Source organism: Colius striatus, chromosome 2 (genome assembly GCF_028858725.1).
Source record: "Colius striatus isolate bColStr4 chromosome 2, bColStr4.1.hap1, whole genome shotgun sequence".
NCBI classification, from domain to species: Eukaryota; Metazoa; Chordata; class Aves; order Coliiformes; family Coliidae; genus Colius; species Colius striatus.
This window is the reverse complement of record NC_084760.1, coordinates 26,391,667-26,418,863: the sequence shown is the minus strand read 5'-3', so window position 1 is coordinate 26,418,863 and position 27,197 is coordinate 26,391,667. Positions and strand designations below refer to the sequence as shown.

At 39.7% G+C, this 27,197-nt stretch overlaps 1 protein-coding gene across 6 annotated transcripts in view; it reads left to right on the top strand.

The window, feature by feature from the left end:
- Positions 1–15,123: 15,123 nt before the first annotated feature.
- FBXO25 (F-box protein 25) overlaps positions 15,124–27,197 on the top strand; it is a 33,958-nt gene continuing 21,884 nt past the window's right edge. For 4 of the 6 annotated variants that reach the window (XR_009818176.1, XM_061989739.1, XM_061989744.1 and 1 more), the window contains exons 1-2: positions 15,124–15,212; positions 21,830–21,970. Coding sequence is in view for 5 of the 6 variants with exons in the window: in XM_061989739.1 (XP_061845723.1) it covers positions 21,837–21,970 (134 nt within the window). In the remaining variant the exon portion in view is untranslated. Of the gene's footprint in view, positions 15,294–21,673; positions 21,725–21,829; positions 21,971–27,197 lie in introns of those variants that run through there. The other 2 variants (XM_061989740.1, XM_061989742.1) reach the window with 2 other exon arrangements.

Sequence of the window (27,197 nt, the reverse complement as noted above, 5' to 3'; positions counted from 1 at the left end):
AAGTCCTAAACACATCCATGCTATTTCTCCAACATCATATCTCAAGTACATCAGGAAAGAAAAAAAAACTTCCAGGATCAAAACTTCAGGGTCTTCTCTTCCTCTGCACTGGCTAATGACACCAATCAAACCAAAGGTTTAAACTATTGTGATAGAAGGACAACTACCATCCCAAACTAATGCCACAATTTCATCTCTCTGCAGTCTTTCAGTCTTTCTATTATTATCATTGAGTGACTCATACAGCATAGAGTCTCTACTACTCAATTGCAAAGCTGGAAATGAAAATTTGATTCATAAATTCTATAAATGTATTTGATCATAAGCCAAAAGTGCTCTCAAGCTCTATGGATACACCGATTTGTTTAGGAAGTTGAAGGGCAAAGGAGTGGAGCCTTTGACCTTCACACTCTCTGTAATAATTCAGTCAGCAAAAGCTACATTCAGCCTTTTCTTAGATTGATGAGCTTCTAATAAATATTCTTTCATAAGAAAGAAGATTACAACTTAGAGTAATTAGAAACTTTTCTATTAGGTTTAGATCAGTTTCTCCAGGTTCTAGATTTTGACTGCAGAAATATAATACTCTAAATATGTGGGGTGTTTTTTTTCTAATTTCATGTAAAATCTATTCTAAAAATAATCTCTGCGATTCTCTTTCAGTCAGTTCTCTGTGTAATGTTTATTTTAGTGGTTGAGAATCCACTGTTTCTAATGTAGACTGTTGCCATCTAGCGTCAAGGAAACAGAGCTGTATTTAAAGTTCTACTTTCCATTTTTATGAGGTTAAGCATGTATTTTTATGTCTCTACTAATCCTTAAACCAGTTTGATTCTCTTCTCAGTCCATTCTTTTCACCTTACCAACCATTTGTGATAAAGGCCACCCCAGCTTCTGCCTTGCCTACTGCATAATTTCTCCAAGGTCAGCAAGTGGGAGTCAGTCTTTGCTTTCAGTTCTGTTGGGCCACCTAGCCATGGTACAAGCACTTGAGAACTACAGTAGAAACTGAAATGCTTCTCCCAAAGCTGGGAGAAATATGAGATGTCCTTAAGGAAAATGAAAGGTGATAACAGAGGGAAAGAATCTCACCTAACTGGACATACTCATGATGTAGACATTTACTTTTAGTCTCCCTCTCCAGTCACTGAAAAGACACAGGCATGAAAAAATTAATCTTATCCTAAAGCAGAAGTGTAAAACAGGTCAAATTGCTGATGTGCCTTAAAAATTACTTTCCCTGCCCACCCACTCCCCTCATCTCAAGCATATAGCCAGCAACAAGTATCAAGCTCAGGTGGAGATAGCTAAACTAGAGATGGCTGAAGTCAGATGAGATGAATCCTACCTTAACCCACTCCCATGAGATCTGGAAAGAATTCACTAACTATGCAAAGTTGGACTTGAGCCTGTCATGTAAATAGCCCTGTCCTGATTAGCCTGATTAGTAATGAGATTTTTAAGTTATGTGCTCACTGTGGGCATCTAGTATCCTCTAAATCTTTTCTAATCATTTCAAGAGAGGTCTACAGAACACTGGAGGAGGAAGGACAATTTGATTACGTAATTGATTAAAGTGAAGGCACAGTAAAGCTGCCAAGACAATCACTTTAGACTCGGAACCCCAATGCACCATCCAACCCAATAGTTTATCGTTACAGCAAGTAACTTGAGAGTTGTGGCATTTTCCGGTAACATTTAAGAAGACAGCAGAAAGGTTTTTGGGTTTGGAGTCTTTTTTTTAAGCCAGCATTTTTCACAGAACTGACTCTTCATTGAAAGATAAATTTTGGCTTGCTCTAGTCCATTAGAGTCTTGCCACTGGTTTCAATGAGATCAGGACTGTATTGTCAGTGCTACCTGCTGCCTACTCTATCCAGTAGCTAAAACCTATGCAGCACAGTGCTACATGAAGGAACATATGAGGTGAAAACTTAAGCCAAAAGACAGAGTGTCTTGGAAAAAGCACGACTCAAGAAATGAGCAACTTTTTCCTCTCTTTTCTGTCAAATGTTCCTGTCTATTAAATGTACACTCCCAGGTCTCATAATTCCTGTGACTCTCCCCACATGTGTTTAAATTTCTGTTAACACAGTTAGCTCTGCCTCCATATGGCACAGCAGTGGCACTTAGCTGGCTGTGATTAACTCTAACCATTGGCTGAGAGGTAAATGAAAAGGCATGCTTTCTGCTGAAGCAATTTGTCAGTGAAGTACTGCAAGCCATATGTTTCTCTATCTTCTTCCAAATATTTGTGCTGATGCTGCTAGAAGGCGATTTCATCCAAGGAAAAGGAGATGTATGATAGATGGTGCTGTGATAGATTACTGAAAGTATACAGCGCTTCACCTAATGCATTTTCATCCTCTGAACTCGGTGCTTTACAGCCACTGAACTGCTGCTGCCACTAGAATTCATCAGACTATTTCTCCCACCATCAAGACTGCCAGTTTGTAGGGCCCATTACATTCTTGCAATGTTGGAAGCTGTGAAGGTTTTGCTAACATCTATCTCCTGATAGACTTTACGCTGAAAGCAAGTACACACTACATAGAATTGTAAAAAAACAATCCAGAAAAACAGATTAGTGGTTCATACTGCATTAAATGAAATGGACGACCTCAAGCAAGGCTAAATAATTCCAAATAACTTTTAATTCAGTAATTTTTCTGACATGAAAGTAAAGTAAATTCTACAGACTTATTTGAAAAATCCTGTCTTTATCTCTTTATGGCTATGATTAACCTGCTGCCTCTCTTACTACCTTACATATATCAGCTAGGATACAATAAAAGGTGGTGATAAAGATGTGCTGGTCTTAGCAAAAGAGGATAAAAACCATATAGTCTCAAACCATCTGTCTCATTCCTCCTTCTTCACCCACAGGAGGGTTCTGCCAACTTCTAGATTTGTGTTACAAGCAAATTTGTAGGTGATTGAACACTCTCAGCACTGAAGAAGACTGCTAGACCAAGAATATTCCAAGTACAAGGGTTTTGAACCAGGGCCCAAGAAAATCGTGCCACATTGCTAGCCATGTTGACTAATCAGTTAGGGCATAACTATGGGTGGAAACTGTTTTCAGCATGCCCATGGGAAAGGCACTGTCAGTGGTTTTTCTGATCCCATGAAAAGCACTAAGATGGATGTTCTAGAAGTGCAGCTGCTTCAAGGGCTGTTGGGATGTGATTGAAGCTGCGTTGATAAATAGACGGGAGTTATTTTAAAAGTATATGACCTAAATCTTGTACCTGTATCCACAAGCATCAGGCTTTGTAACCTGGGGGTTCCACCTATTCTAGGTGTAGATATTTTGGCAAATAGCTTTTAAAACATGATAGAACTATATAGTTAATGTTATTAAATAACATCACCTGTATTCATGAGGAGATGCAGCTCCTACTTAAGTTCTTACACAACTACATGTTGGTACCAGTCTTCACACTGACAAAATCTGACTGAAGTTACTGAGCCAAGTTCATCTCAAAGACGTAATCCTTGCAGCACCACTTTCTTCCAGTTATTATCATGGGATTAACACTCCCTAGAACAGGTAGTTTCCATAACAAGTGTGGAAGTGACTACCAAAGGAATAAGCATTCAAAATGGTAGTGATATTCAGAAGGAACATCTTCTGTTACTATAAGAACTCCACCTAGTTCAGCTTTAAAGTTTGAAAGAATACTTTTCTCCTGATCCTCTTACCTCTGCTCTGTCAAATACATTTTCTACAGATCCCAACTCTGGAGCTGGAAGATCTAATATCTAAGTTATAAATTACTTCTTCATTCACATATTTTATTTAATTAAATTAATAAAATATAACCATGCTATAAAATAGAGACATAAAAAATTATATTTTCAAACTGTTAGCAAATTTAATCAGGAAATTATCATCTTCATAGAAATGAAAACAGGAAAGCGATTAAGTGTTTTTAATTTAACAACAACAAATTGTGATCTTTCAGACAGGTAAATCAGAATGCTGTGCTAACTCTAATAATCAATAAGTAACTGCTGCATCCTTCCAAAGATGAAGAATTAATATAAGGATAGAGATTAACAGTAACAATTAATTATTAGTACAATCAGAAATACATTTTTTTAAGCATATTAATTTACATGTGATGAAGATCCCATAGAACAGAATTCTACAGAGTGCAACCTTGCTGCCATTTCCTAGACAAAATTCCTTTCAGTTTTGCTAGTTTTGGAAACTGGTGACATCACAGAATCGGACCTTGACAACAATCATAGAATACAAAGGATCTGACTGGACCATCTTTAAACAAGTTATTTATGTCTTTAAACAAATTGACTACATCTTTACTATAGTTCACAGAACACTCTGAATTTCAGCTCACTCCAAAGACCTACTGTTAATGATTAGAAGTGACTGCTAACCTCCTCCACTATATTAATTCTTCAACTTTGGTAAGGACAAACAATTACATGTAGATCATTAAAGACAGCACATATTTTTTATTACATGCTGTCCTCACATGCAGTCTACATCCTGATTTTTTTCTGTAAAGGATCTTTAGCAGTTTTCCTTCGGGTTGTCCTTTTGCAGGAGCATCTGGAACAGTCAGAGTCTGTGTACTGCCAGATCCATGAAGCAGGTGATATGCTCTGCAGGATGTTTTAAGCACTGTATGCACCTAAAGTTTCCTTTGAGGGATATTAGTGGCAAACTAGTAGTAGAAAGATCTGAGATGCCTGTTACATTACATCAGATGTAAAAGAATACTATTTTGCCCTAAAATTCATTTTCCAGATATTTCATATGACAGTGTGGATGCAGTCACTGGGCACCATTTTGTTTTCTCAAAGGGCCTACAAGATGATCTAGGTGCTAAACACTGTATCTTCAACGCAGCAGAGAATGATAACAGTTTGGGAAGACAATAATGATCCAGGGCAGCATTTTTCTCAGGTCAGAACTGAGAACAAAAAACTTCACAGAACCCAGAAAACAACTAAGAAAGTGACAGGCCACAAGCCCACAGCTCTCTGCTGTATGTGTGCAGGCCCTTTGTTTTTTTACTGGGGAGTAGTTTCGGATGCACACTGACTAAAATCTAGAAAGTCAAGGCAGGAAGAAAAGCAGAAAAAAAAAAGAAGAAAAAACTGATAATCAAGGAAATGTGGTTCCTGTTCATTTTTTTTGTGTGTGTTTTAAAGGTATTTACTTATCCTTTGGGTACAGATAGGCAATCATTGCTACAGGTAATGTTATGTTCATAACATAACATGTTATGAACACGTAAGGGTACTTGCAGGAGAAAAACATGTGATTCTTGCCTCTAGGTGGTGAGATAACTGTACACCTAGCTATGCATTGTCAGTTTAAATAGCATTCCCAATGCTATCAGCAAGATTATTCACATTGTTTATTGGTATTTTCTAGTATACATTTTCAAATTGAAAGTCATATTGTTAATTTCCTGCTGTTTCTCTAGTCTAATACAGTTGTTAATGAGTCAGTTTTACCTTAATAGTTTTTTTAAATGATTTAATTCTTTGCATATTGCTTGTGTTCAAATAAAGAATTAATGAAATCTATGTGTCTTCCAGCTCTATGTGCTTCTGATAATTATTATGTTTCATTTAATCATAATCCTCTTTTTCAATCAAAATGTGCCAGGAAAAATAAATTTGCCATACACGAGGCCTTTAACTGCTTCTTAAAAATTCCTATCTATTTTAATAGATTTTATATTTAAAATATCTATAAAATCATAATAAAGTTTACAATAAATTTGAAGAAATGTACACTCAGAATTAATAGTTCTAAACTAATGAAAAATGGATAAATGGACTGCCAAGGTGTCCAGCTCTGTGTAGTAAAACAATTCCAATAGCTACGCAGAAATCTATTTGTGACTCTGAATAAAATGGTGTCTTTTTTTTCTCATTCTTACAAGGAAAAAATAAACTCACCAGGAAAACAAACCTGAAATTTGCACAGATCTTCCGTGTTTTTAGTTTTTAGTACTAGTCTGCCTATGAATTTAACTACAGAATTTAGAACTGTAGTTGCATGTATGCAGTTGCTTTTCCTCTGTATAAAAAAGCCTGATGCATTTCCTGTGAAATAAAGGTCAAAATCCTCCTTGAGTCCCTTGAGGCTTGGATGGCACTTAAGGAAGGGTATCATACAAAGTGGTGGTCATATTAATACAGTAAGCAAAGAACAAATAACCAAATGCAGGAAGTTCAACCCATAAAGCTTTACTGGACAAACTCATGGTAACAATAAAAAGATAGTATTTCAGATTCTCCAATAGGAAATGTGAATTTAGGGACTGTAATGATATGGTGAGCCAGACTGTGAATAAGGATCATAAAAGTATATTGCACTCCTATTTCACAAAATATATTACTTTCTAAGACTTCCTCTGTTTAGTACTTCCAAAGGGAACCTTTACAATCATGGATCACATAGGATTACTAATCACAAGGACTACTAATTGTGAGGTGTAAAGTTACAAATCATGTACTAGCTTCTGATAGACTTTGAGTAGTTAACTGAACTGTAAATACACAGTATAGAGACCACACATTACAAAGCAGCTGCTATAATGGTCAACTTCCAAGTTTCGGTTTCACTCATTAGAATCATTTATCTTTACATTTTTCCAAGAAAGGATAAAATTATTCTGAATCCCACCATTCTAACACCTTAACAACTAAAAGCTTTCTCAGCGTGCTTGCTGTTTCATTTCAATGTCTGAAAAGCCATTGGTGTCGTTCTCCTTCAGCACCTCACTCAGCAGTCTCTTCCAGTACCTAACAATCCTCTCAGTGAAAAAGTTCCCCCTAATCTCCAATCTAAACCTCCCCTGGTGAAACTTGAGCTCATTTCCTCTTATTCTATCACTCATTACTTGGGTGAAGAGACCAGCTCCCACCTCACTACAACCTCCTTTCAGGTAGATGCAGAGAGTGGTTGTGTCTCCCCTCAGCGCCCTCTTCTCCAGGATAAATAACTCCAGTTCCCTCAGCCGTTCCTCATAAGACCTGTTTTCTAGGCCCTTCACCAGTTTTATTGTCTGTCTTCATCCAGATCATTGATAAAGATGTTAAACAGAACAGGCCCCAACACCGAGCCCTGGGGAACACCACTGGTGACTAGCTGCCAACTGGATTTAACTCCATTCTCCACCACTCTCTGGACCTGGCCATCCAACCAGTTTTCTACCCAGAGAAGAGTACACTTGTTCAAGCCATAGGAAGCCAGTTTCTTCAGGAGAATGCTGTGGGAAATAGTATCAAAGGGTTTACTGAAGTTCAGTTAAAAGACATCGACAGCCTTCCCCTCACCCACTAAGTGGGTCACCTTGTTGTGTTGTTAGTGTTTTGTGAGATACAGCTCCCACTGTTGAGATAAAGACAGTTACTGATAGCGGTAGTAATTTAGTTTGGTTTTATGCAATTCCATTGAACAATGGTTGTACCACAGGCATAGCTAGATGGGAAAGAAGCACACTATGGACAGACATTTTAATTATAAGGAGAATTGCAAGGAATTTCATTCTGTTTTTCAGACCACTTCTCCAAGGTCATTTTTAATTCTTAGCATACTGTCTTTCCACTTTCTTAGAGCTCCTGGTATTTTCCTGCTGTCTATCATAGAAACATAGAATCATAGTATCATAGAATCATAGAATGGTAGGGGTTGCAATTTACCATGCATACATTATTCCATATTCCAGCTCACAACAGTGATCATATTACTTCCAGATTTGGCCACCTGAAATTAAAGTTAAATTTACAAATTATAATTCCTTCCTTTTTTTTTTTTGTTTTGTTTTAATAGACACTGTATTTGTCCTTTACAGTACAGTTGTGCTGTACTTCTCCAATCCTCCACGTTTTCCACATAACTGCTAGTATCTTTAAGATACTAGGTCCAGCCAAATTGATTAGCATCTAATTTCTCTGCTCTCTAGCTGTTGTTTGCTTTCCCTGGAAATCCTGATTTTTCTCTCTCTCTGTCTTCCTCTGGAAAACTACCCTTTGCAGCTGGTAGTTCTGTTAGCTCTAACCCTTTAGCAAGCATTTTAGTAAATAACAATGCATACAATGTTTTAGAACAGTAGACTAATGGTTTAATTATTTTTTTAGCCTTCCTAGTACCTCTAATACTTTTCATTTGGTTTCCTGAAGTCAGATTCAAGTACAACATATAGCCCCTTCATGTACGGATTAGGCTTCTCTTTAAAATTAATTATATTTGTTTTGATTCTTCCCATGGGAAAAGCTGAGAGAAAGAAGAGTGGAAAAGGAGAGTGACTCTTTCTCCTACAAGTTACATATATTCCTATTTATAGTTAAATTTTATATCCATTTTAATTATTACATTGTCTTCAGTTTTGATCCATTTTCTCCTTGAGCTTTGCTTTTGCTGCAGCAATCCTTTCTCTTCTGAACATATTTGAAACCACTCATCCAAAACAATTCATTGGTTGTATGGATGCATACAAATACGGTGAAAACAGATGGTAACTTAGCAATAAGGGAAGCCTGCTTCTAAAAATCAGATATTTTCTGATTAAAAGTTTCAATAGGTTAGAAAATCTCATTCATTAGCTTAAAAGCAATGACCCTCACTTTTAGAAGTAATTTTTTACCAATTTCTATGGCTTGAGCTGGTATGAAATTCCATCCCATATAGTAAATTCCTAAACTAGTTCATTTCTTGTCTTAGTTATCTCTTACATAGACACGGTTCATATTTTTTCAAAATGAAAATTTCTTTTCCAAAACTTAAACTCACATTTCCCCTACTGTGAATGAGCTAGTTGCAGTATCCAACCTGTCATTGATCAAAGAGTGTAATTTCTGTTGGTGTCCCAGTGCTTTCAATTACAGATTTGTCTGAAGATATGGTACATGCTGTTTTTCAGATCGTTTCTCTAGGTTTTAACTAAAATCATGTTTTTCACTGCAATGCTGAAACATCTTTTATTTCTCCCTTAATGTTATCTCCCAGAAAACTGTTAACATTCTTTTCCTACAATAATTACTAGTTTTGAAAATTCTTTGCCCTACACTAGTCAGTGTTTCTTCCAATCAAGATAAATCTGTTTCTACATTCATTAAAAAATAAAACACATTTCATATTAAGATTCCACATTGATTTGTGAATCTGCTGACTGCAATTTCATCATTGACCGTAACTGTTAATAACTTACTGTATATCTGTGAATTCATTTTTTTACAAAGCTCATAAAGTTTCTTTTCATAAAAGTTTTCCATTCCCCATGGTCTTTGGACAGTAAATTGTCTAGTTACATTACATCCCTACAGTCTGGGGAACTGAGAGGAGTCCTGGGGCCAGTAAGGCAGGGCCCTCACCAGTCAGGGCCTTAGTCTGCAGGAGACAACCAGATAAGGGCATGCTCACAGATGGTGGCCAGGTTCAACCACGAGTCCAGATTATCAGGCAAGGGGTGAGGCAGGTCCAAGGTCAAGCTGAGAAGTCAACCTGCAGGTCCAGGTTGCGGTCTTGCTCAGCAGGTTAGATGGCCAGGCCAGTTCCCACAGTGCTGTCATAGAATCGTAAAATCATTTTGGTTGGAAAAGACCTTTAAGATCAGTGAGTCCAACCACTAACCTAACACTGTCAAATCTACAAATAAACCATGTCCCTAAGTGTTACATCTATATGTCTTTTAAATATCTCCAGGGATTGTGACTCCACTGTCTCCCTAGACAATCCGTTCCAGTGTTTAATAATCCTCTCAGTGAAAAAATTCTTCCTAATATCCAATCTCAACCATTCCTGGTGAAACTTGAGGCCATTTCCTCTTGTCCTATTGGGAGAAGAGACTGTACACTGACCTCACTACAACCTCCTTTCAGATAGTTGCAGTGTCTCCTTTCAGCCGCCTCTTCTCCTGACTAAAACAAGCCCATTCCCTCTTCTCATCATACTTGTTGTCTAGACTCTTCACCAACTGTCAGGAGACAGTGTTCCCAGAGAAAAGGGGGCTGCCCTGGGCTGCACCACCTCTGAGGTGGTCCTGAGCCCCAACAGCCACGCCTCCAGGAAGGGGCATGCTCTCTTATGCATCTATAGTTGCCCTAACACACTTAAATATTTTTCTTCTCATAATATGGGGAGAGTAATAAACATAATGAACAATGGCAGCATTGCCTCTTGTTTTGGCAGTACTGATGATAAAGATTTAGAAAAAACTTATGATAACTACAACAGAAACTTCTGAAGAACCATGTAATCACACACTAAGTAACATTTATGACAATCAGGCTTTTGTCCAAGATTTGGGTTTTTTTACAGGTTGGAAGATCTCCTGAAAAAGGACACTATAAGCAACTGACCCCTTGGAAAAACTACATCTGCTTGGACTATGTGCTTTTTTCCCAGTTTTGTTTTACCCATAAAATACTATGACTTCGGTTTTCATCATTGTCATGAGCTCCCTCCTGTTGTCAAATGATTTTATTACTGCTACATAACTTTCCTGTTTCTTTTCGTTAGCATTTATATGTTGCTAAGTAACTGAATCAGGCTGTGGCATTATTTGGCATAACTATTCTGTTCTTTGAAATACATATAGAGATTACTCAGCAAAATGAAAACGACATTCCCAAGGGAAAGAAGGCTATTTGCATGCACCGCAACTCCTGTTTTCAGATGATTTCTGAGGGGGAAAAAAAAAAAGGAATCCTATAAATTGATGCAGATTTCCAGATGATGTAGTTCAGGAAATATGAATATTGATGAAAATATGCTTCACCTTCTCCATGAGGTTATCTTAAGCTACTCTAAATAACACTTTTTTAAATTTTATTTTAATCATGTGCCTTGCCTCTTAGAAGCAAAGTAATTTAAAAGCATAACAGCTTGGCTTTCCATTAGTGCAAGCCCATTTAGAGAATTCACCTTTGCTGTGGCTTATGAAATAGAAATCATAATTTAAGTAACAATGTGAAAGAAACAGGAAAGATGCAATTCGCTGTTTTACTTAGGTCTCCTAATTTCATGTTACCGTGGCAATGATCTAGAGTGTCTCCTCTGTACTACTTGCACTGACCTCCTATCAACAATATGGGCAACCATCCAATTGAAAAAAAGGAGACTGTCTGGGTTTAACGCAATCTTCCATTTACATCTCTCTGAAATAATTAAAAGCAATAACAGCCACACGGCAGATCCTTTTATTCAGTTTCCACTGTGAAAGTTTAAACTGCTTTATTATTAAATAAACATAACAGAGAAGGTCCAGATGAGGACTGTGACACCAGAATAGAAAAATTCACATAAAATTTTATGACAAATGTCTGAAACAGAACACTGTCATTGTTAAATTATTCAGTAATTGTTTGAACTACTCAATGTTGATCGGAACAGTCTTAAACATTTCCACAATCCATTAACGGTATTTTAATGTTTCAAATCCCCTCAAAATGAACAACGTATTTCTTTTTGCAAATTTTTAACATAGACATGCACTACACATAAAAAAGGTATTTTACAATGAATTTCTCAGTCTTGGAACCTAAATCCCCCAGATGTATTTTTTATAGGTAGAAGCTTTGTTGAGGGATCCTCAATCCCGAAAAACTTATCTACACAGGAATGCAGATAAGCAGGCACTTCTTCATTATCCAGCGCTGGGAAAACACGGGGGATAGCTCCTCCGTACGTGCTTCTTTGTTAGTTACCATTTTCAAGGCTTTTATACACTTACCAGTCTCTTTGTTTTAGCAACAGCTAAGGTAACCTAACAAATACATTTACCAGAGTCCCTATCATGTGTGGTATATAACTCTTGCAGTTTGATCCTTATGGGATTCAAATGAATACTTACTTAATCAATAGGTATTTGAGTTATTTACGAGTACTTAGCTAATTGATTCAACTATTACTAGGTGATTAACAAGTTTTTAACAAGTGCTTGACTACTTATTGTCGTGATAAGTTGTTAACTCAAATAATTGTATATCTGCAACAGCTTGAACTCTAAAGACAGCAACTATTCTTTTCATGGGAAATATCTCTAACTATGCTCATTTTGAAAATTTATCAGCTTGCATTTAAAAAAAAAACGTAGATGGATAGGTCTCATAAATACTAAATAGCAAAAAGATTTCTGTTAAGAAGTACAGAGAGGTAAAATTACACTTGGAGAGAGGCTGACACCATTGGCAATAATCACTTTACATCTGCTTGTAAAATTAGCACAAGATTTTTAGATGTTTAGAATGAAAACACATATACACAAAGTCTTATAACAAGTGTCTGTAATAAAAAAATACAAAATCCACACCATTGCAGTTCCCTTTAATGTATAATTAATACAAATATGTTGAAGTCAGCAGGGAAAATACTATAATACCTGGATATGAGTGGCAGCAAATATTTATGAAAGCGAGTTGTTACAGAAAACCCTGTTACTCAAGTAACTCAGCATTCATTACTTTATTACATTTGCAGCACAGGTCAAAAAGTGGGATTGCTTAAGCTATGAAGGCAGACTTGTGTTTGCCCTTCTAGAATCTATAAAGAGAAAGAGAAAAGAAAAAAAAAAAAAAAACAAGAAGAAGAAATACACCGCTTCCTCTGCTTCCACCTTCTACAGGTGCACTTCCTAAGGTGTGAGGTATTCACCTAGGGTACTATCCACCAGATGGGCTTGATAATTAAGGAAGTGTAGTGGGCTGACCTTGGCTGGCTGCTGGGTGCCCACCTAGCTGCTTGCTCTCTCCCCAGGACACTCAGCTCACTCAGCAGGACAGGAGGAGAAAATAATATGAAAAAGCTTTTGGGTCCAGATTAAGTACAGGGATATTACTCCCCAGTTACAGGTAAACCAGACTCAATTTAGTGAAGATTAATTTAACTTAACGTGAATTCAAAATAGGATATTATTAAAATCAGATGGTGAGAAACAAACAAACAAATAAACCAAAACAAAAGCCACCTTGTCCCTAACTCACTCTCCTTCCAAGACTCAACTCCATTCTTTCGTTCTTGACTCTTCTATCACTTCTTCCACTTCACTAGTGCTACAGGGATATAGTGAATTGGGGTTAGGGGCAGTTCTCTTTGTCACTCTTTCCTTCTCAAACTGTTCCCTTGCTCCAATGTGGCATCCCTCTGATGGGATACAGTCCCTCACAAACTACTCAAATGTGAGTCCTTCCCACAAGGCTGTACCTTTTCAAGAAGTAAGTTCCAGCTTATTCTCTTTCAGTGTTTTAGTGCTGCCTAGTCCTCAAAAGACTCAAAAGAGTACTACTGCATATTTTCTGAATAATTTCTGTATTAGATGTTTTGCTCATGATTCTGTACTAACCAATTTGCACATGCCCTAAAAATTCACCTCCACCTACGCTGTGAGGTACTTGTATGTCCACATGCTACAAGGATACCTCAAGAAGAGGAAAGAAAATACAGAAGAAACATAGAGACAAAAGGATTTTTGCCTCTAGGCATCATGAAGGAATGATGAAGGAATTTTCTAGATCTAGACCCAAAAGAGAAAAAAATAGATATTTTTATGTTCTAAGCAAGTAGCATTACAATTCCTGGCAGAGTAGTGTGGTTGAGACATACATTTACAACAGAATCATTCAGGTCAGCAAACATGAGGGTAAGTGCAAGTGCACCCTACTGTCCTGCTAGCTGTTTGGTTGAAGGCTGCCTGCAGCAGCCAGTGATTCCAGCAAGAACCTAGATGAGTTGAGAAAATGAGAGAGAGCTGCTAAGCAAGGCTAAAATGATTATGAGAGCACACTGCCCCACAAAAACGTTCAGACCTGCATCAGCAGTCAATATTGACTCATATTCTTTTCCAATGCGAGGCTAGGAAACTCTTTTCATTCACTGTATTCTCCAATGTGACAATCAGGCTGGCAGACATTGTGGCATAGAGGCATTTGTTATGGAAAGGCAGAACCTTTGCTATGGCTGTATTTGTGCCAGGACTAAGGGATCTTGATAAAGACCAGAGTATACTCTTTTTTTTCCCTCTCTTCATGAAAAGAGATGAATTCTATCACTGAGACAGTAGCTTAATTACTGAAAGTGACATACTGAGAACATAATCAATCTCAGGTCAAAAAGAACAACTTATAACTTTTGCAAGCCCAAAGGCAGAGTCTTAGTCTAGAGAAGAGGAGACTGAGGGGGGATCTTATTAATATTTACAAATATCTAAATGGTGGGTGGCAGGAAGTTGGGGCATCCCTATGTATCTAGCAATTGGACAAGGGTAATGGGATGAAGCTGGAACACAAAAGGTTACATTTGAACATAAGAAAAAACTGTTTCACCGTGAGGATGACAGAGCAGTGGCACAGGCTGCCCAGAGAGTTTGTGGAGTCTCCTTCCTTGGAGGTCTTCAAGATCCGCCTGAATGTGTTCCTTTTGTGACCTGATCTAGGTGAACCTGCTTCTGCAGATGGGTTGAACTAGATGATCTCTAAAGGTCCCTTCCAACCCTACTGTTCTGTGATTCTATGACAGAAAAGCCCTTCTAGTACACCTGAGCTTGTGCTGAATTCTGTGCCCTTATAGCACTGAAGTTATAAGATTGTAATCTCCAGTTTCATACGGAAAAGAGCTGGAAAAGGATTAGGGAAGGCTTTCAGGCAGGGACAAGTTGCAACAATAGCAGTACCGTCAATCCCAAGCATTCAAATAGTTAAAGGTCAATCCCTTGTTCTACAGCACAAAATATTTAAGACTGGTTACAAAGTTTTAAAGCACAATTTTATTTTCAGCGGGAGGGAAAGGACGGTGGGGAAAGGAGGGTGAGGGAAAGGAGGGGGGAAAAGGGAAGGACGGGCAGGCAGCACGAGCTAAAGCCCGCCAGTGGCACACGGCGCACGGGTCCCAACTGGCCATGCAGCTCTCGGCCCGCGGGGGCGGCAGCGGGACCGGCGCGGCGCGCGCCCCGCCCCCGCCCACCAAAACATTGACACGTGCGCCTCGCTCCCCTCTCACGTGACGCGCGCTGCCCGAGCCTGGGTGACGTCACCGCCCCCCCGGCCAATGGAGAGGGGCGCTGCCGGGTAGCAACAAGCGCGGCGGGCGGCGGCCAATCAGCGGGGCGAGGGGGCGTGGCGAGCGCGGCCCCATGTTACTTCCGTCAATAGCCCCGCGGCCCGGGCCGAGCGTGCGAGGTGCTGCCGGGCGGTTCGCGAGCTGCGGGCGGTGGCTGCGCCGCGCTGAGGTGAGGGCGGGCGAGGCTCTCGGAACGCGGGGTGCGAGGCGGATGGGCCCGAGAACTTGAGTCTGAGTGTGGGTACAACGGGTGGGTATGGCTTGGGGGCGGGGGAGTGGGTTGGGACTCGGTTTTTAGGAGCGTATGGAGCCGGAGTAGCTTGGGATAAGGTGGTGTAAGGACAGGATGGGCGAGGAGAGCGTGGAGGGGGCTGGCGGGGAGGGGGCTGAAGCCTGCCTGGAGGAGTGAGATGTTGAGGTATCTGTAGGCTGCATGAGGATGGGGCAGTTGGAAGAAATGAGGGCTGGGCCAGCGTCGCACAGGACGAGGCCAAGGGTAGGCAGCTCAGATGGGGAAGAAGAGCATTTGTGTGTGTTGAGAACCGTGTGGCCTGGATATGCTAAAATGCTGTATAGGGAAAAAAACAATTAGAATGGGGTGGCCAAGAGAAAAGCTGAGGAGTTGATGAATCATGGCCTTGCGGAAGTTTGAGACTTAATTTCAGATAGGCATTTGACTTGAAAAAACATGGAGCAGGATGAAGTCTGTAATCGGACCCTGACCTCTGAGTCATTGAGGTTGACTTGAGTTAGCTCCTCGAAGAAGATAGACTAGAAGTCATCTGCCCATAGTGAGAGTGTAAAGGAGCAGTTTCTGTTGAAAGCTGAGCTGCTGAAGAGATCTTGTTAGTGTGCTAAAGGAAGAGATGGGTGCACTTTTAGATTGTTAGGAAACAGGACAACTCTGCCTGTTCCCCCCTATGGTAGTGAATAACAAGAATGGTTTGAGTTATAATGGCTTGCTCTTAAGTAGAGGAAGAATGTATAGACAGATGAGATCTCCAGTACAGTCACGGAGTAGTAGGATGACTTGCTGCAATTTTGAATGGCCTTGCAGTAGTTTTTGTTCATGTCTTGAGTTAGCTACCTTACAGAAAGCAGAACTCCCTTAGAAGTGCAAGGGTAGCTGGAGCAGTTACAGTTAATCTAAAGCAGTACTAAATGGCATGCACAGCCACCCCATCCTGTGTTTCTTTCTGGTGGCTCTTATTTCCTTAATCTTTTCCTCCCACGCTCCAGGGAAAAAAGTGTGTGATGCAAAGTGAACTCTTTATTTTTTGAGAAAAGTTAAATGTGATCAAAGGCTTGGTTTATACTCTTGTTTTTAGCTAATGATCATATTCCTTTCCCAGTCTTTTTTTTTTTTTTTCTTTAAAGAACCCTATCCCACTGTGTTTTCCTCAAAATTCCAGTCTAGGGAGCTTGTCTTTTGTCATGGTGCAAGTTTTAACGAGTGAAAGACTGTTTGCTATTACGGAAGGTGTAGTACTGTCACAGTTTCAACCCAACCAGGAACAAAGCACAATGCAGCTGTTTGTTCACTCCTCCCCCTCGGTCAGATGGAGAAGAAAAATGATAAGCAAGAGCCATATGGGTCCAGATAAGGAAAGGGAAAGATCACTTGCCAATTATGGTCATTGGCAAAACAGACTTAGAGTGATAGAATCATTTCAGCTGGAAGAGACCTTTAAGATCATTGAGTCCAGCCTTTGTCCCAGCCCTATCAAACACTAGGCCATTTCCCCAAGTACATTCAACTATGTTAAATGGCTCTAGAGACAGTGACTCCACCACCTCACTGGGCAGCCCTTTCCAATGCCTGACAACCCTTTCAGCAAAGATATTCCTCCTTATATCCAGCCTGAACCTCCACTGGTGCAACTTGAGACCATTCGTTCTATTGCTTGTGACTAGGGAGAACAGACCAACTCCTGCCTCACTACAAACTTCCTTTCAGGTAGAGAGTAATAAGGTCTCCCCTGAGCCTTCTTTTTCTCCAGGCAGCCCCAGATCCCTCAGCCATTCCACATATGAGACGTGCTCCAAATCTTTTCCTAGCTTGGTAGCCCACCTCTGGATCCTCTCCAGCACCTCAATGTCCTTCTTGTAGAGTGGGGCCCAAAACTGGACACAGTATTCGAGATGTGGCCTCACCAAAGCCAAGTGCAGGGGAATGATCACCTCCCTCCTCCTGCTGACAACACTGTTCCTGATACATGCCAGGATGCCATTGGCCTTCTTGGCCACCTGGACACACCACTGGCTTGTGTTCAGCTGCTGCCAACCAACACTGCCAGGTCCCTCTCTGCCTGGCAGCTTTCAAGCCACTCCTGCCCAAGCCTGTAGCTCTGCTGGGGTTGTTGTGGCCCAAGTGCAGGACTTGGCACTTGGCCTTATTGAAACTCATGGCATTGGCTTGGCCCAGCCATTCAGCCATTCAGCCTATTCAGCCATTCAGCTCTCTGTAAGGCTTCGTACTCTCAAACAGATGGACACTTAACACCCAGCTTGGCGTCATCTGCAAACTGACTAAGGGTGCACTCTATCCCCTCATCCAGATCATTAATAAAGATGTTAAACAGGAGTGACCCCAGTACTGAGCCTTGGGGGACACCACTTGTGACTGGCTGCCAACTGGATTTAACTCCATTGACCACAACTCCTTGGACCCAACCAGCTTGACTTGAGGAAGAAAACCAAAATCAACCTAACTTACTACCAGCCAAAAGCAGAGTAGGATGATGATAAATAGGACCACGTCTTAAAAACACCTATTCCAACCCATTCCCTCTTGCTGAGCTCGCTTCCACTCCAGATTTCTTTACCTTCTCCTTGCCAGCACTGCAGGAGGGATGGGGAATGGGGGTTGGTGGTCTTTGCTGCTCCTTCCTTCTCATAGGGGAGAGAACTCACCACACTACCCCTGCTCCAGCCTCAGGCTCTTCACATGGGATATGGTTCTTGCTGAATCTCATCGATGTAGGTCCTTCCCACAGACTGCAGCACCTCCTGACCTGCTCCAGTATGGGTCCCTTCTGTGGGCCACAGAAGCTGACTGCTCCATCACAGGCTTCGCACAGAGTCATGGCCCCTCTGGGCACAGTTACTCCCTCGCTGTGGAGTCCCCCACAAGCTGCCAGCAGATCTTGACTTCACTGTTGCCCTCCATGGGTTGCAGGGGCACAGCTGCTGTCTTACCATGGGATGCAGGGTGGTCTCTGCTCCAGCACAGCTCCTCGTCTCTTTTCTCATGAACCGTGTTGTCTGGATGGTTGTCTCGCTCATCCACTTCCTCTTCCACTGCAGATTCTCTCTTAAATAGTGATTGCAGAGGCTCCCAGTTGGCCCAGTCTTGGCCAAGGGTGAGTCCAACATAGTCAGGGGAGCTCCGAGTGCCTTCAGTGGCCACCACTGCAGGCCTTTGCCTCCTACTGAAACCCAACACAACTGTGCACAGTGTGCTGGAACTCTTGAAGGCAAGCTCTGGTCTGGAAGCCACAGGGGTGCTTTAGTGTGATACTATACAGAGAAATCTGAGCGGAGCCAGAACAAAAGCATCAATTGTCTTACCTGTGCATGCAATCTCACTCTGTCATCACTTCCCATGTGAAAGAGATGCATGGGAGGGATGTTTCTTAAAATTTGGTCACTTGTGAACAGCAATTAAATTTACACTTCAGTCCTACAGGAACTGGGAAGCAATGGGATTTCTTTCTTTTTCCCAGTTGTGTATGTGCTGTTAGTGAAGAATACCTTCACATCTCTGACTCTGTGAGCTACAACTTTTGAGTGTGAGTACAGGTCACGTGGAATTGCTGCTGGTGGATGCACTCTTACTTGGCAGAACAGTAAAACTGTGTCTTGGACTAAGAATATCTTGTTCTTTGGAAAAAAAACTCAGGTCAACACATATCAACCTCAGAATTACTGAATTTTTGTAGTCTTTCACAGATGTTTTAAGTAACTTTAAAGAAAAATCAGGGATTGCTTTCTAACAGCTTTTAATTTTTTTCTTCTTAGATGATGTGCTGAAGATATACATGTACATAAATCATTTTCCTGTGGGCCTTTAAGTGTGGCTTTTGAGGATTTCTCGAGCAGTCATCAGTAGTCTTTGGGACTGACATGTGACATGGCAGAACATTTACTCTGTGCTGAAACCTTGCAATGCAAAGCCATCACTTTTCAGTTTGTAAGGATCTGGATAGTCTGGTATAGAACACATAACCATTGAAGCATGTCATACTAAAGGCCAGCACAGCTCCCTGGGACGAAGTTATACAAAGCACACTGCTGGCCTGATACCTTGAAACCACGGGGTTTTTTTCCCAAAAATATACTAAGCCTCCTATCCTATAAATTACAATTAGCGTTGGACTTTATCTGCTGCCATCCACTTGAAAAAAACACTTTGTTTTCTTGTTTCTAGGCAGGCTTTTTTTTTTCCTTTATCCTAATTTTTTTCTAACTTATCCTGTTAACTTCTAACAATACACATTCCAACCTTGCTGCAAGTATGTGGCCTTGGGGTTTCTTTTTCTTAACAGTTCTTGAAATATTTTCAATCTTTGGTTTCCAGTTATCACTTTCAGCCTATAATGATCTCTGTGGTTCTGAATTCTCCCTAGATTGTAGTTTTTGAATAGTGACATGTTCCTACAGTAGCATTTTATTTTTACATTAGAGCTCATGACCAGGAATAGATAGTGAGCTCTATATCTCCACATATGGTTCAAAACTTTTGTTTTATGTTTGCCTAAGATGGTGGTTTTGACTTGCTCTCTGCTGTTTTCTGAGTCTTTTTGATTGATTTAAAAAAAAAATCAGGTAAATTCTGCTTATCTTGGCAGAAGTAAAAATACTTTGTTATTTTGAAATATGTTCATGAGCACCAGCTATTTAAACAGTTGTATGATAATGGCAAGAGGCCTTAATTTCAGTCAAAATGAGAGAAGTTCTAAACAACTTTGGAGGAAAAAAAAAAGTATGTTGTGGTTCGTATTATTCTTAGTAAGCACTAAAAGGATTGGAAAAGTATATAGACATGAATAGACTTTGTGGTGGCTGGAGGAAAGGATGTGGTAAGTTTTTGAAAAGACTCCTATTAGATACAGAGGAAGGCAGAGCAGGAGTGGGAGGGAGACTTTAGTCAATGCTGAAGGCTACACAGAGTCTTTTGTCTTACATGGTGTGCAGTTTTTAAAATTAAAAGTAAAAACACTGAAACTGTCTCACTGTCTCTCTCAACTTGTATTTCAGACTTTCTCTGCGTCTGTGCCTTCTCCTGTTCGAATTAGTACATTGGGCAGATGCTGGTCAAGAGTTCAAACAGATAAAAAAACGTGTAATGATGTTTGAGTCGTGTGGTTCAGTATTTTTTCCAAGTTGGAGAAATATTTAAAAATGCATACTTGTTAGGAACAAAGCACGTGGTGTTATGTATGAACATATATGTCAGGACAGCTTTGTCCTGGTTTTGGCGGAGACAGAGTTAACTTTCTCCCTGGGCTGGTACTGGGCTGTATTTTGGATTTAGTGGGAGAATAACATTGATAATACACTGATATTTTGGCTGTTGATAATTAGCACTTAGGATGAATGAAGGACTTGTCAGTTTCCCACACTCTACCATAGAGAAGGTGCACAGGATGCTGGGAGGGAGCATGGCCAGGACAGCTGACCTCAACTAGATACAGGGTGATTCCATACTGTAGAGCATCATGCTCAGTGTATAAATTGGGGTGAGCTAGCGTGGAGGGGCAGATCACTGCTTGGGCATCGGTCAGCATGTGGTGAGCAATTGCATTGGGCATTGCTTGTCTTTCTTGGCTTTTGTTTATGTCTTTTCTTTCTATTATTATTAGTGATATTTAATTTTCAGTTAAACTGATTCATAACTCAGGAGTTTTACTTTTTTCTTTCTGATTCTCTTCCCCAGTGTGGGGTGGATGAGTGAGTGAACAGCTGCATGGTGCTTAGCTCTTGACTTGGGCTAAATCACAACAAGCTTGCATAAGAGATCCTTAGTTAAAATAAGGTACAATCTGTATGTGTGATGAGTGGGAAGAAAAGGGCAAAAGCTAGCAAGATCAGAGTCTTCAAAGTGTAGAAAACTGCTTTGTTCAAATTCTTAATGTCTCAGAAGTGAATCTCCCCTTTGGAAAAGGTAGCAGAACACCTGTGATGACTTGCATCTGTCTGTAGGAATTTCAGGAGACAGTTTACAGTTGACTTCATAGCCACCATTTGTCATGGTATCCAGTAAATAGCCGAGTATGGGAGACAACCCTCAAGGACAAATGGAAAAATATTTGGGAAAATGAAAATGCCTTTACTAAAACACCACAATACAGTGTAGCACAAGCTCACTATTTATAAGCCTTAGAAAAAATAAAAGGAGCAACACTGATTTTTTGGGGGGTTTTTTGGTGTTTTTTTTTTGTGGCCTCTCAGACTCTTAACAACTATTTATTAGTCAAGTCTCAAAAACAGTAATCTGTTTGATCATGATGGAGCAGATTGCCCAGGATACAATTTTGGTATCACCCCTTACCTGGACTACCATAATTCTTTCCCGTGTTCTCCAAAGAACTAGGAAACCTACCTTGATCTACTAAATGCTGAAAGACAGGAAGAATGAAGTTGCAGACTCAAATGTACTTAAACAGAGAATTTTTCAAGGTATTTTAGGGTTTTTTTTTAGGGTTAAAGAGAACTGAAATATTGACAAGAAGGTTTGCAAGTTTTCTTAATTAAAATAATGTACAATCTTCTTGCTGCTTATAGAGAAACCATGCCGTTTTTGGGCCAAGACTGGAGATCCCCTGGATGGAGATGGGTTAAAACAGAAGATGGATGGAAACGATGTGAACCCTTCAGTCCTGCACTTGACAGGAATAATCAGCTGAATGATATCAGTCACACTGTGTAAGTTAAAAAAAAAAAAGTGATTCTGCAAGAGTTAATAGCAGGTGGGAAGGAAAAGAGTGACTTAATTTCCATTCAGACTGCAAGTGTTTGTGGATAGATATCATCTGCATTTGCTAGAAGTATACAAATGCAACCATGTGTTCTGTTAGGCAGGCAGAAGACATTTGTCTTTTGTCTTTTTTTTTTTTTTGCCAGTTGGTTATTGCAGACAGGGATCCCGTCCTAAAACCTTAAACCAACCAAACAAAACCCCTTTCAAGTACTATTTAAAGATAGAAATGATACTTAGCAATTCCAAGTGCAAGAGGCATATTGAAATGTTACCTGGAAGTGAACAAAGATTTTCTGCCGCTTGCATGTTGGTTTAAGGCTGTCCATAGCAGTCATATAATGCTTTTGCTCCAAATACACAATTAATGGTAGTTTTATAGTAATTCTGCAACACAATATATGACTATATGTGTTCCTGTAGAACAGATGAGAAATATACTAGTTAAATAAAGTAATATTTGTGGCAGATGCCCACAGAGTGGTGTGATATGCAACCTGATCTAGGTGGACCTGCTTCTGCAGGGGTTTGGACTAGATGGTCTCTAAAGGTCTCTTCCAACCCTACCATTCTGTGATATAAATAACTTTGTCCAAACACATTTCCACTTGGTTTCTCCATGAAGTAGTAATTTTCAGGGATAGCATTCTTGGTCATAAATTCCAGCATAATGTGCTCATAATGAGAAAAGGGAACGTCCAGTGTCTTCTTGTTAGTCCTGTAAATCATATAGTTGCTTATCTAGTTTGTAGAGAATTTACTGGCAAGCTAGGGCTTGCTGTGTTCCTACACCTGTGTTTTTCTAACTTTGTGAAATAAGCCACAGAAGAGTTATCAAGCAGTGAAGAATTATTATTAAGCTTATCTTGACCTAGTGTTTCCTTCATACCTTTCTTTTAGTGTTTGTCTCTCGTTCATCGTAGTTGGGCTTCTTTTTCCACATGGTCTGACCACTGTGGATGCAAGAGGCTGTGATTGTCTGGAAGAGTGTTGAGTAAGCCTCTCAACATAAAAGTTGCCTTAACTACCTTTTGAATAATCTTTTCTTCCCTCTTTTGGATATCTTTAATAATGTAGTTGGCAAATAAAAGGAAATCTAATTTTGATAGCTGTTTGCACGTTACTAAATTATTGTCTGGTAGGTTGCTTTAATGAGCACTCTCTGGCAAGTATTATATTAATGATTGTTGTGTTTGTGCATATCATTAAGACTTTTGCTATTCTGATCCTAATTATATACATATATCTTCTCCAGGGAGCAAGAGGTGTGTTTATTGCTGCTTCTGGTAAAAAAAAAAATAGGTTTTTTTCCTTAATCTTGAAAGCATTTTGTGTTGACCTCCTCTGGGGTTGTCAGGCAAGAAACACGTTTAAATCAGCTGTTTTTGGAAAGATATGAGCATTAAAGTTCAGGATTAAATTGGTACATTAATTTGAAGGGATTGGTCATGAAATGCTCTGGAGGGGAAAAAAGTTTTCATATAATCTGTGGTGTTTCGTGATTTGGGTTTCATAATCTAGCTTGCCAGTCTGTCAGAAAGCTAAAGTCAGGGATCAACCTAGTCTGCAACAGATGCCCTCATCCATAGTGGTTCTTCATCTTTCACATATCTTACTTAGTGAAGCCAAACCACATTGTATTCTGTGGCCTTGTTTCTATTTTCAAATCTACTTCTATTTATGCAGTTAAAAATGTATATTGTCCAAACTTATGCTACAGTAGTCAAGTTGGTACTTCTTGGCAAAGTACTTGGGAGTAATTTCACTACACCTTGAATTTTGGACCTATGACTACAGGTTGAACTTTGAATCTATGTATTAATTGCTGTTTGCCAGCAAAGGTTAATATGTGTTTGCACAATATTATAGCACAATTTAAGGTGGAAAGTACCTCTGTTGGTCATGTGGTCCAAACAAGTACTCAAAGCGGGGCAAACTGGGGTTGAGTATAGGGCCTTGCCCAAGTGAGCTTTGTGCTTTTCCAAGAATGGAAATTCCTCTCTGGGTTCTAGTTCATTACTCTCACTGTGATTTATTTGGGTTTTTTCTCTCTCCCCACCTAAATCTAATAATTTATCTTATCCCAGATTGTGTTTATTACCACTTGATTTGCTGCTGCCCACCTTACACTCTAGCTCTAATCTTATTTAGACCTTCCTATTATATATTGACAATAATCAGATTTCCCTCCACCACCACCTCTTAGAACTGAACAAGCTCAGTTCCCTTACCTTCATTCATCAAGTGCTCCAGTACTTAATCACCTTGGTAACTCTCCATTAATTTATTCCAGTATGCCAATGGTTTTATTATATTGAGGGACCCCAAACTAGAGACAGTACTCCAGGTCCAGTTGCTCATGCTAAATAAAGGAGATGGTTGTTTCTCTCAGTATGTGCTTTTGTTAACTCAGACCAGGGTGCAGTTGGCTTTATACAACACAAGGGCACACTGCTGCCCTGTGTTCAGCCTGTTATCCACAAGACCTCTGGCTCCTTTTCTGCAAAACTGCTTGCTGTCCAGTCTGTACCTGGCATGTACCCAGACATTGGGTTCTTCTGTCCATGTGCAGGGCTTCATGTTGAAGTACAGCAGTGTGTTGCGCCTTGCTGGTTGGTCCTCTGCATCATCTTGAGCTATTTAGAAACAATTATCTGTGTATACTGAATAGACAGCTCAGCCTAGGATATCTGTTAGCACAGTATAGCACTGTGTGAGAATGAAGCTTTATAAAATGCTTCTTTCCTTGTAGAAGTAGCCTATAGGAAACAATGCAGAAATACTTACTTACCTCTTTTTAAACTGTCCTGTGAATAGGAATGATGATGTATGCCAGTCTGGCTGTCATAACAGGATTTCTTTTCTTTTTACTTGTCTAATGAAATAATGTGTTTCACAAAAATAATCTGTAGAAATCTATGCTGAAATTTTATTTGAGTATTGTGTTCCAAGAAACAGTTATGGCACTCTTCCTTTAAAAAGAATGAAATTCAAGCTATGTAGTTGACAGAAACCCTCTTTAATTTTACTTGTGTTCTTTTCTGTGAAAGAAAGTATGGATAGAGTTACTTGCCAAACCATGTCGTTTATCCATTCCGAATACTTTCTCTTCAGAAATTAAAAGAGATCTAATCACAAACAGATTCAGAAATAAACTTTCAATACATGTAAGTAGCCTGCCTAAGTTGAAGAATCTAATTTTATTGAAATAGAACTTTTAACCTTATTTCAGCAGTGCTTTGCTGAATCCAGTTGATGACTTAGTGTTCATTCCAGCTTGGGGAATGACTACCTGCACTTTGTAGCTAGAAATTCTAGCACAAATGTGTATTTCCAGTGCTGTAGCACTGTGTCCTTAAAGCTTGGTGGGGGAGAGAGAATAGCACTGCCTTACAGAACTGTATGTTAATATCTCTCAGTAGCCTTCAATTTGGGAGTAAAGCTTTTTTTTAAAGCTTTGCAGTCTGATGCTCCTTCTGTTACATCAAAGACTTTCATGATGATGATATTCCAAGGATAAAATCCCTTGGATTTGAATATAGTCTCAGATAACTTTGGCATTTGACAAATAAATTGTCATCTTATTTGGTGCAGGCACTTACCTCAGGATTTTCCATGGTGCCCAAGCTGCAAATGGCTTTGAGTCTCTTCTTCCCTTAGTACAATGTGTCTCTAGGTAAATTGAATGACTTGAGGGAATTCTTTCCTCCATGAGAAGAACAGAGGAGATAAGGAAGAAGAGATGGAGTTTGAATAGCCCTGTCAAGTTTTCCAGCATTTTCCATATCATGCCCAAGAGGTAGTTAAATTAGTGCTATGAAGTTACTCTTTTGAAAAAGGTGAACTTCTTGCTTTGTGAAGTATTGCAGTTACAAGGACATCAGGTACTTTGCTTTTAGAAGCTTTAGAATAACTTTTTATGAAGTGTACATCAAGACAAAATGAGAATAGCTGTAAATTTGCAGTATTGTGCATATTATTAAATCCTTCCAGGTGCACTCAGATGTCACATTCAATATTATGGTAAAACCATCAAATTAAGGCTTCTGTTACACCATATGGCCTGTGTAGCACTTGATTCGGTTTCTTTTCTCTTAGCTTGATGATTGGAAGCAGGGATTGCTTTTGGAAATGATGGAGCAGCTTTGTTACTCATCAAGGAGCTTTCCAGGTTTCTGGAAGGCTGACAGTTGCTGGGGAAGTGCCTGTGTTTCTGTTGCATTCTTCTGATGTCTGTGAGACCCTTGCTTTCATTCTCAGTGAGAGACTTTGACAAGAAGAGTGGTAATGGTTACAGATAAGTAGGGAAAAGCTTTCCACATCCAGGTGAAGTGGGACAGAATGAGGAAATAAAGCATAATATGAGCAGATCCTCAGAGGCGAATTCAATTCATCTTGTCTCTAAAATGATGTGAAGAACTTCAGGAATGTCACACATAAATTTGACCATCACAGGTATTTGAAATAGCCCTTTTCGTCTTTGCAATTCCTGTTACTAATTGACTGCCTTAAGCTGCCTTACTTGGTTATCTGATGCTTGAGGAAGTGTAAATTGCTTTTAGGGACACTTCTCTCCAGGTACAAAAGAGGGAATCTGACCAGATTAGCCTTTCTCTTCTAAAGCAGGCCTGCAGGAATGCCCCCTCCCCTCCTCTCACCATTTGCTGGGTCAGTGAGAATGGAAGAATCTCTGTTCTGCTTGAACTGTATTGCAGAGTATTAGGCCACATCTCTCTAGTCTTGCATCTGTTGTTACACGGCAAAAGCTATGTCTGGGAGCTTTGGGCTGTTTCTGGTTCTGCAGCAGCTTTTCAGATTCTGTGATAACTGCTCATGTGATGGTGGTGATGTGACCAATACATTAAAGCATAATTAAATTGATACATTCAGTGAGCTTAAAAAGATATTTCCTTTATGATATCTTAGGAAAAAGGATCTGATGTGTTGGAATGTTAAATAGCTGTATGTTGATATTGACAGGATATTTAGCAATGTTGCAAGAATATCAAAGTTGTTGAGTCTTTATTTTCTGCTTTAAAAATGGTAAGACATTAATTAAGGCCCTCACCTTGGATTGAGGTCTATCTAAATGCAGAGATATTTCAGCATTTTTCCAGGATTTAAACCTAAGATGAAAACAGCTTTGAGTCTTTCCTCATATAGTGTTTCTTGTTA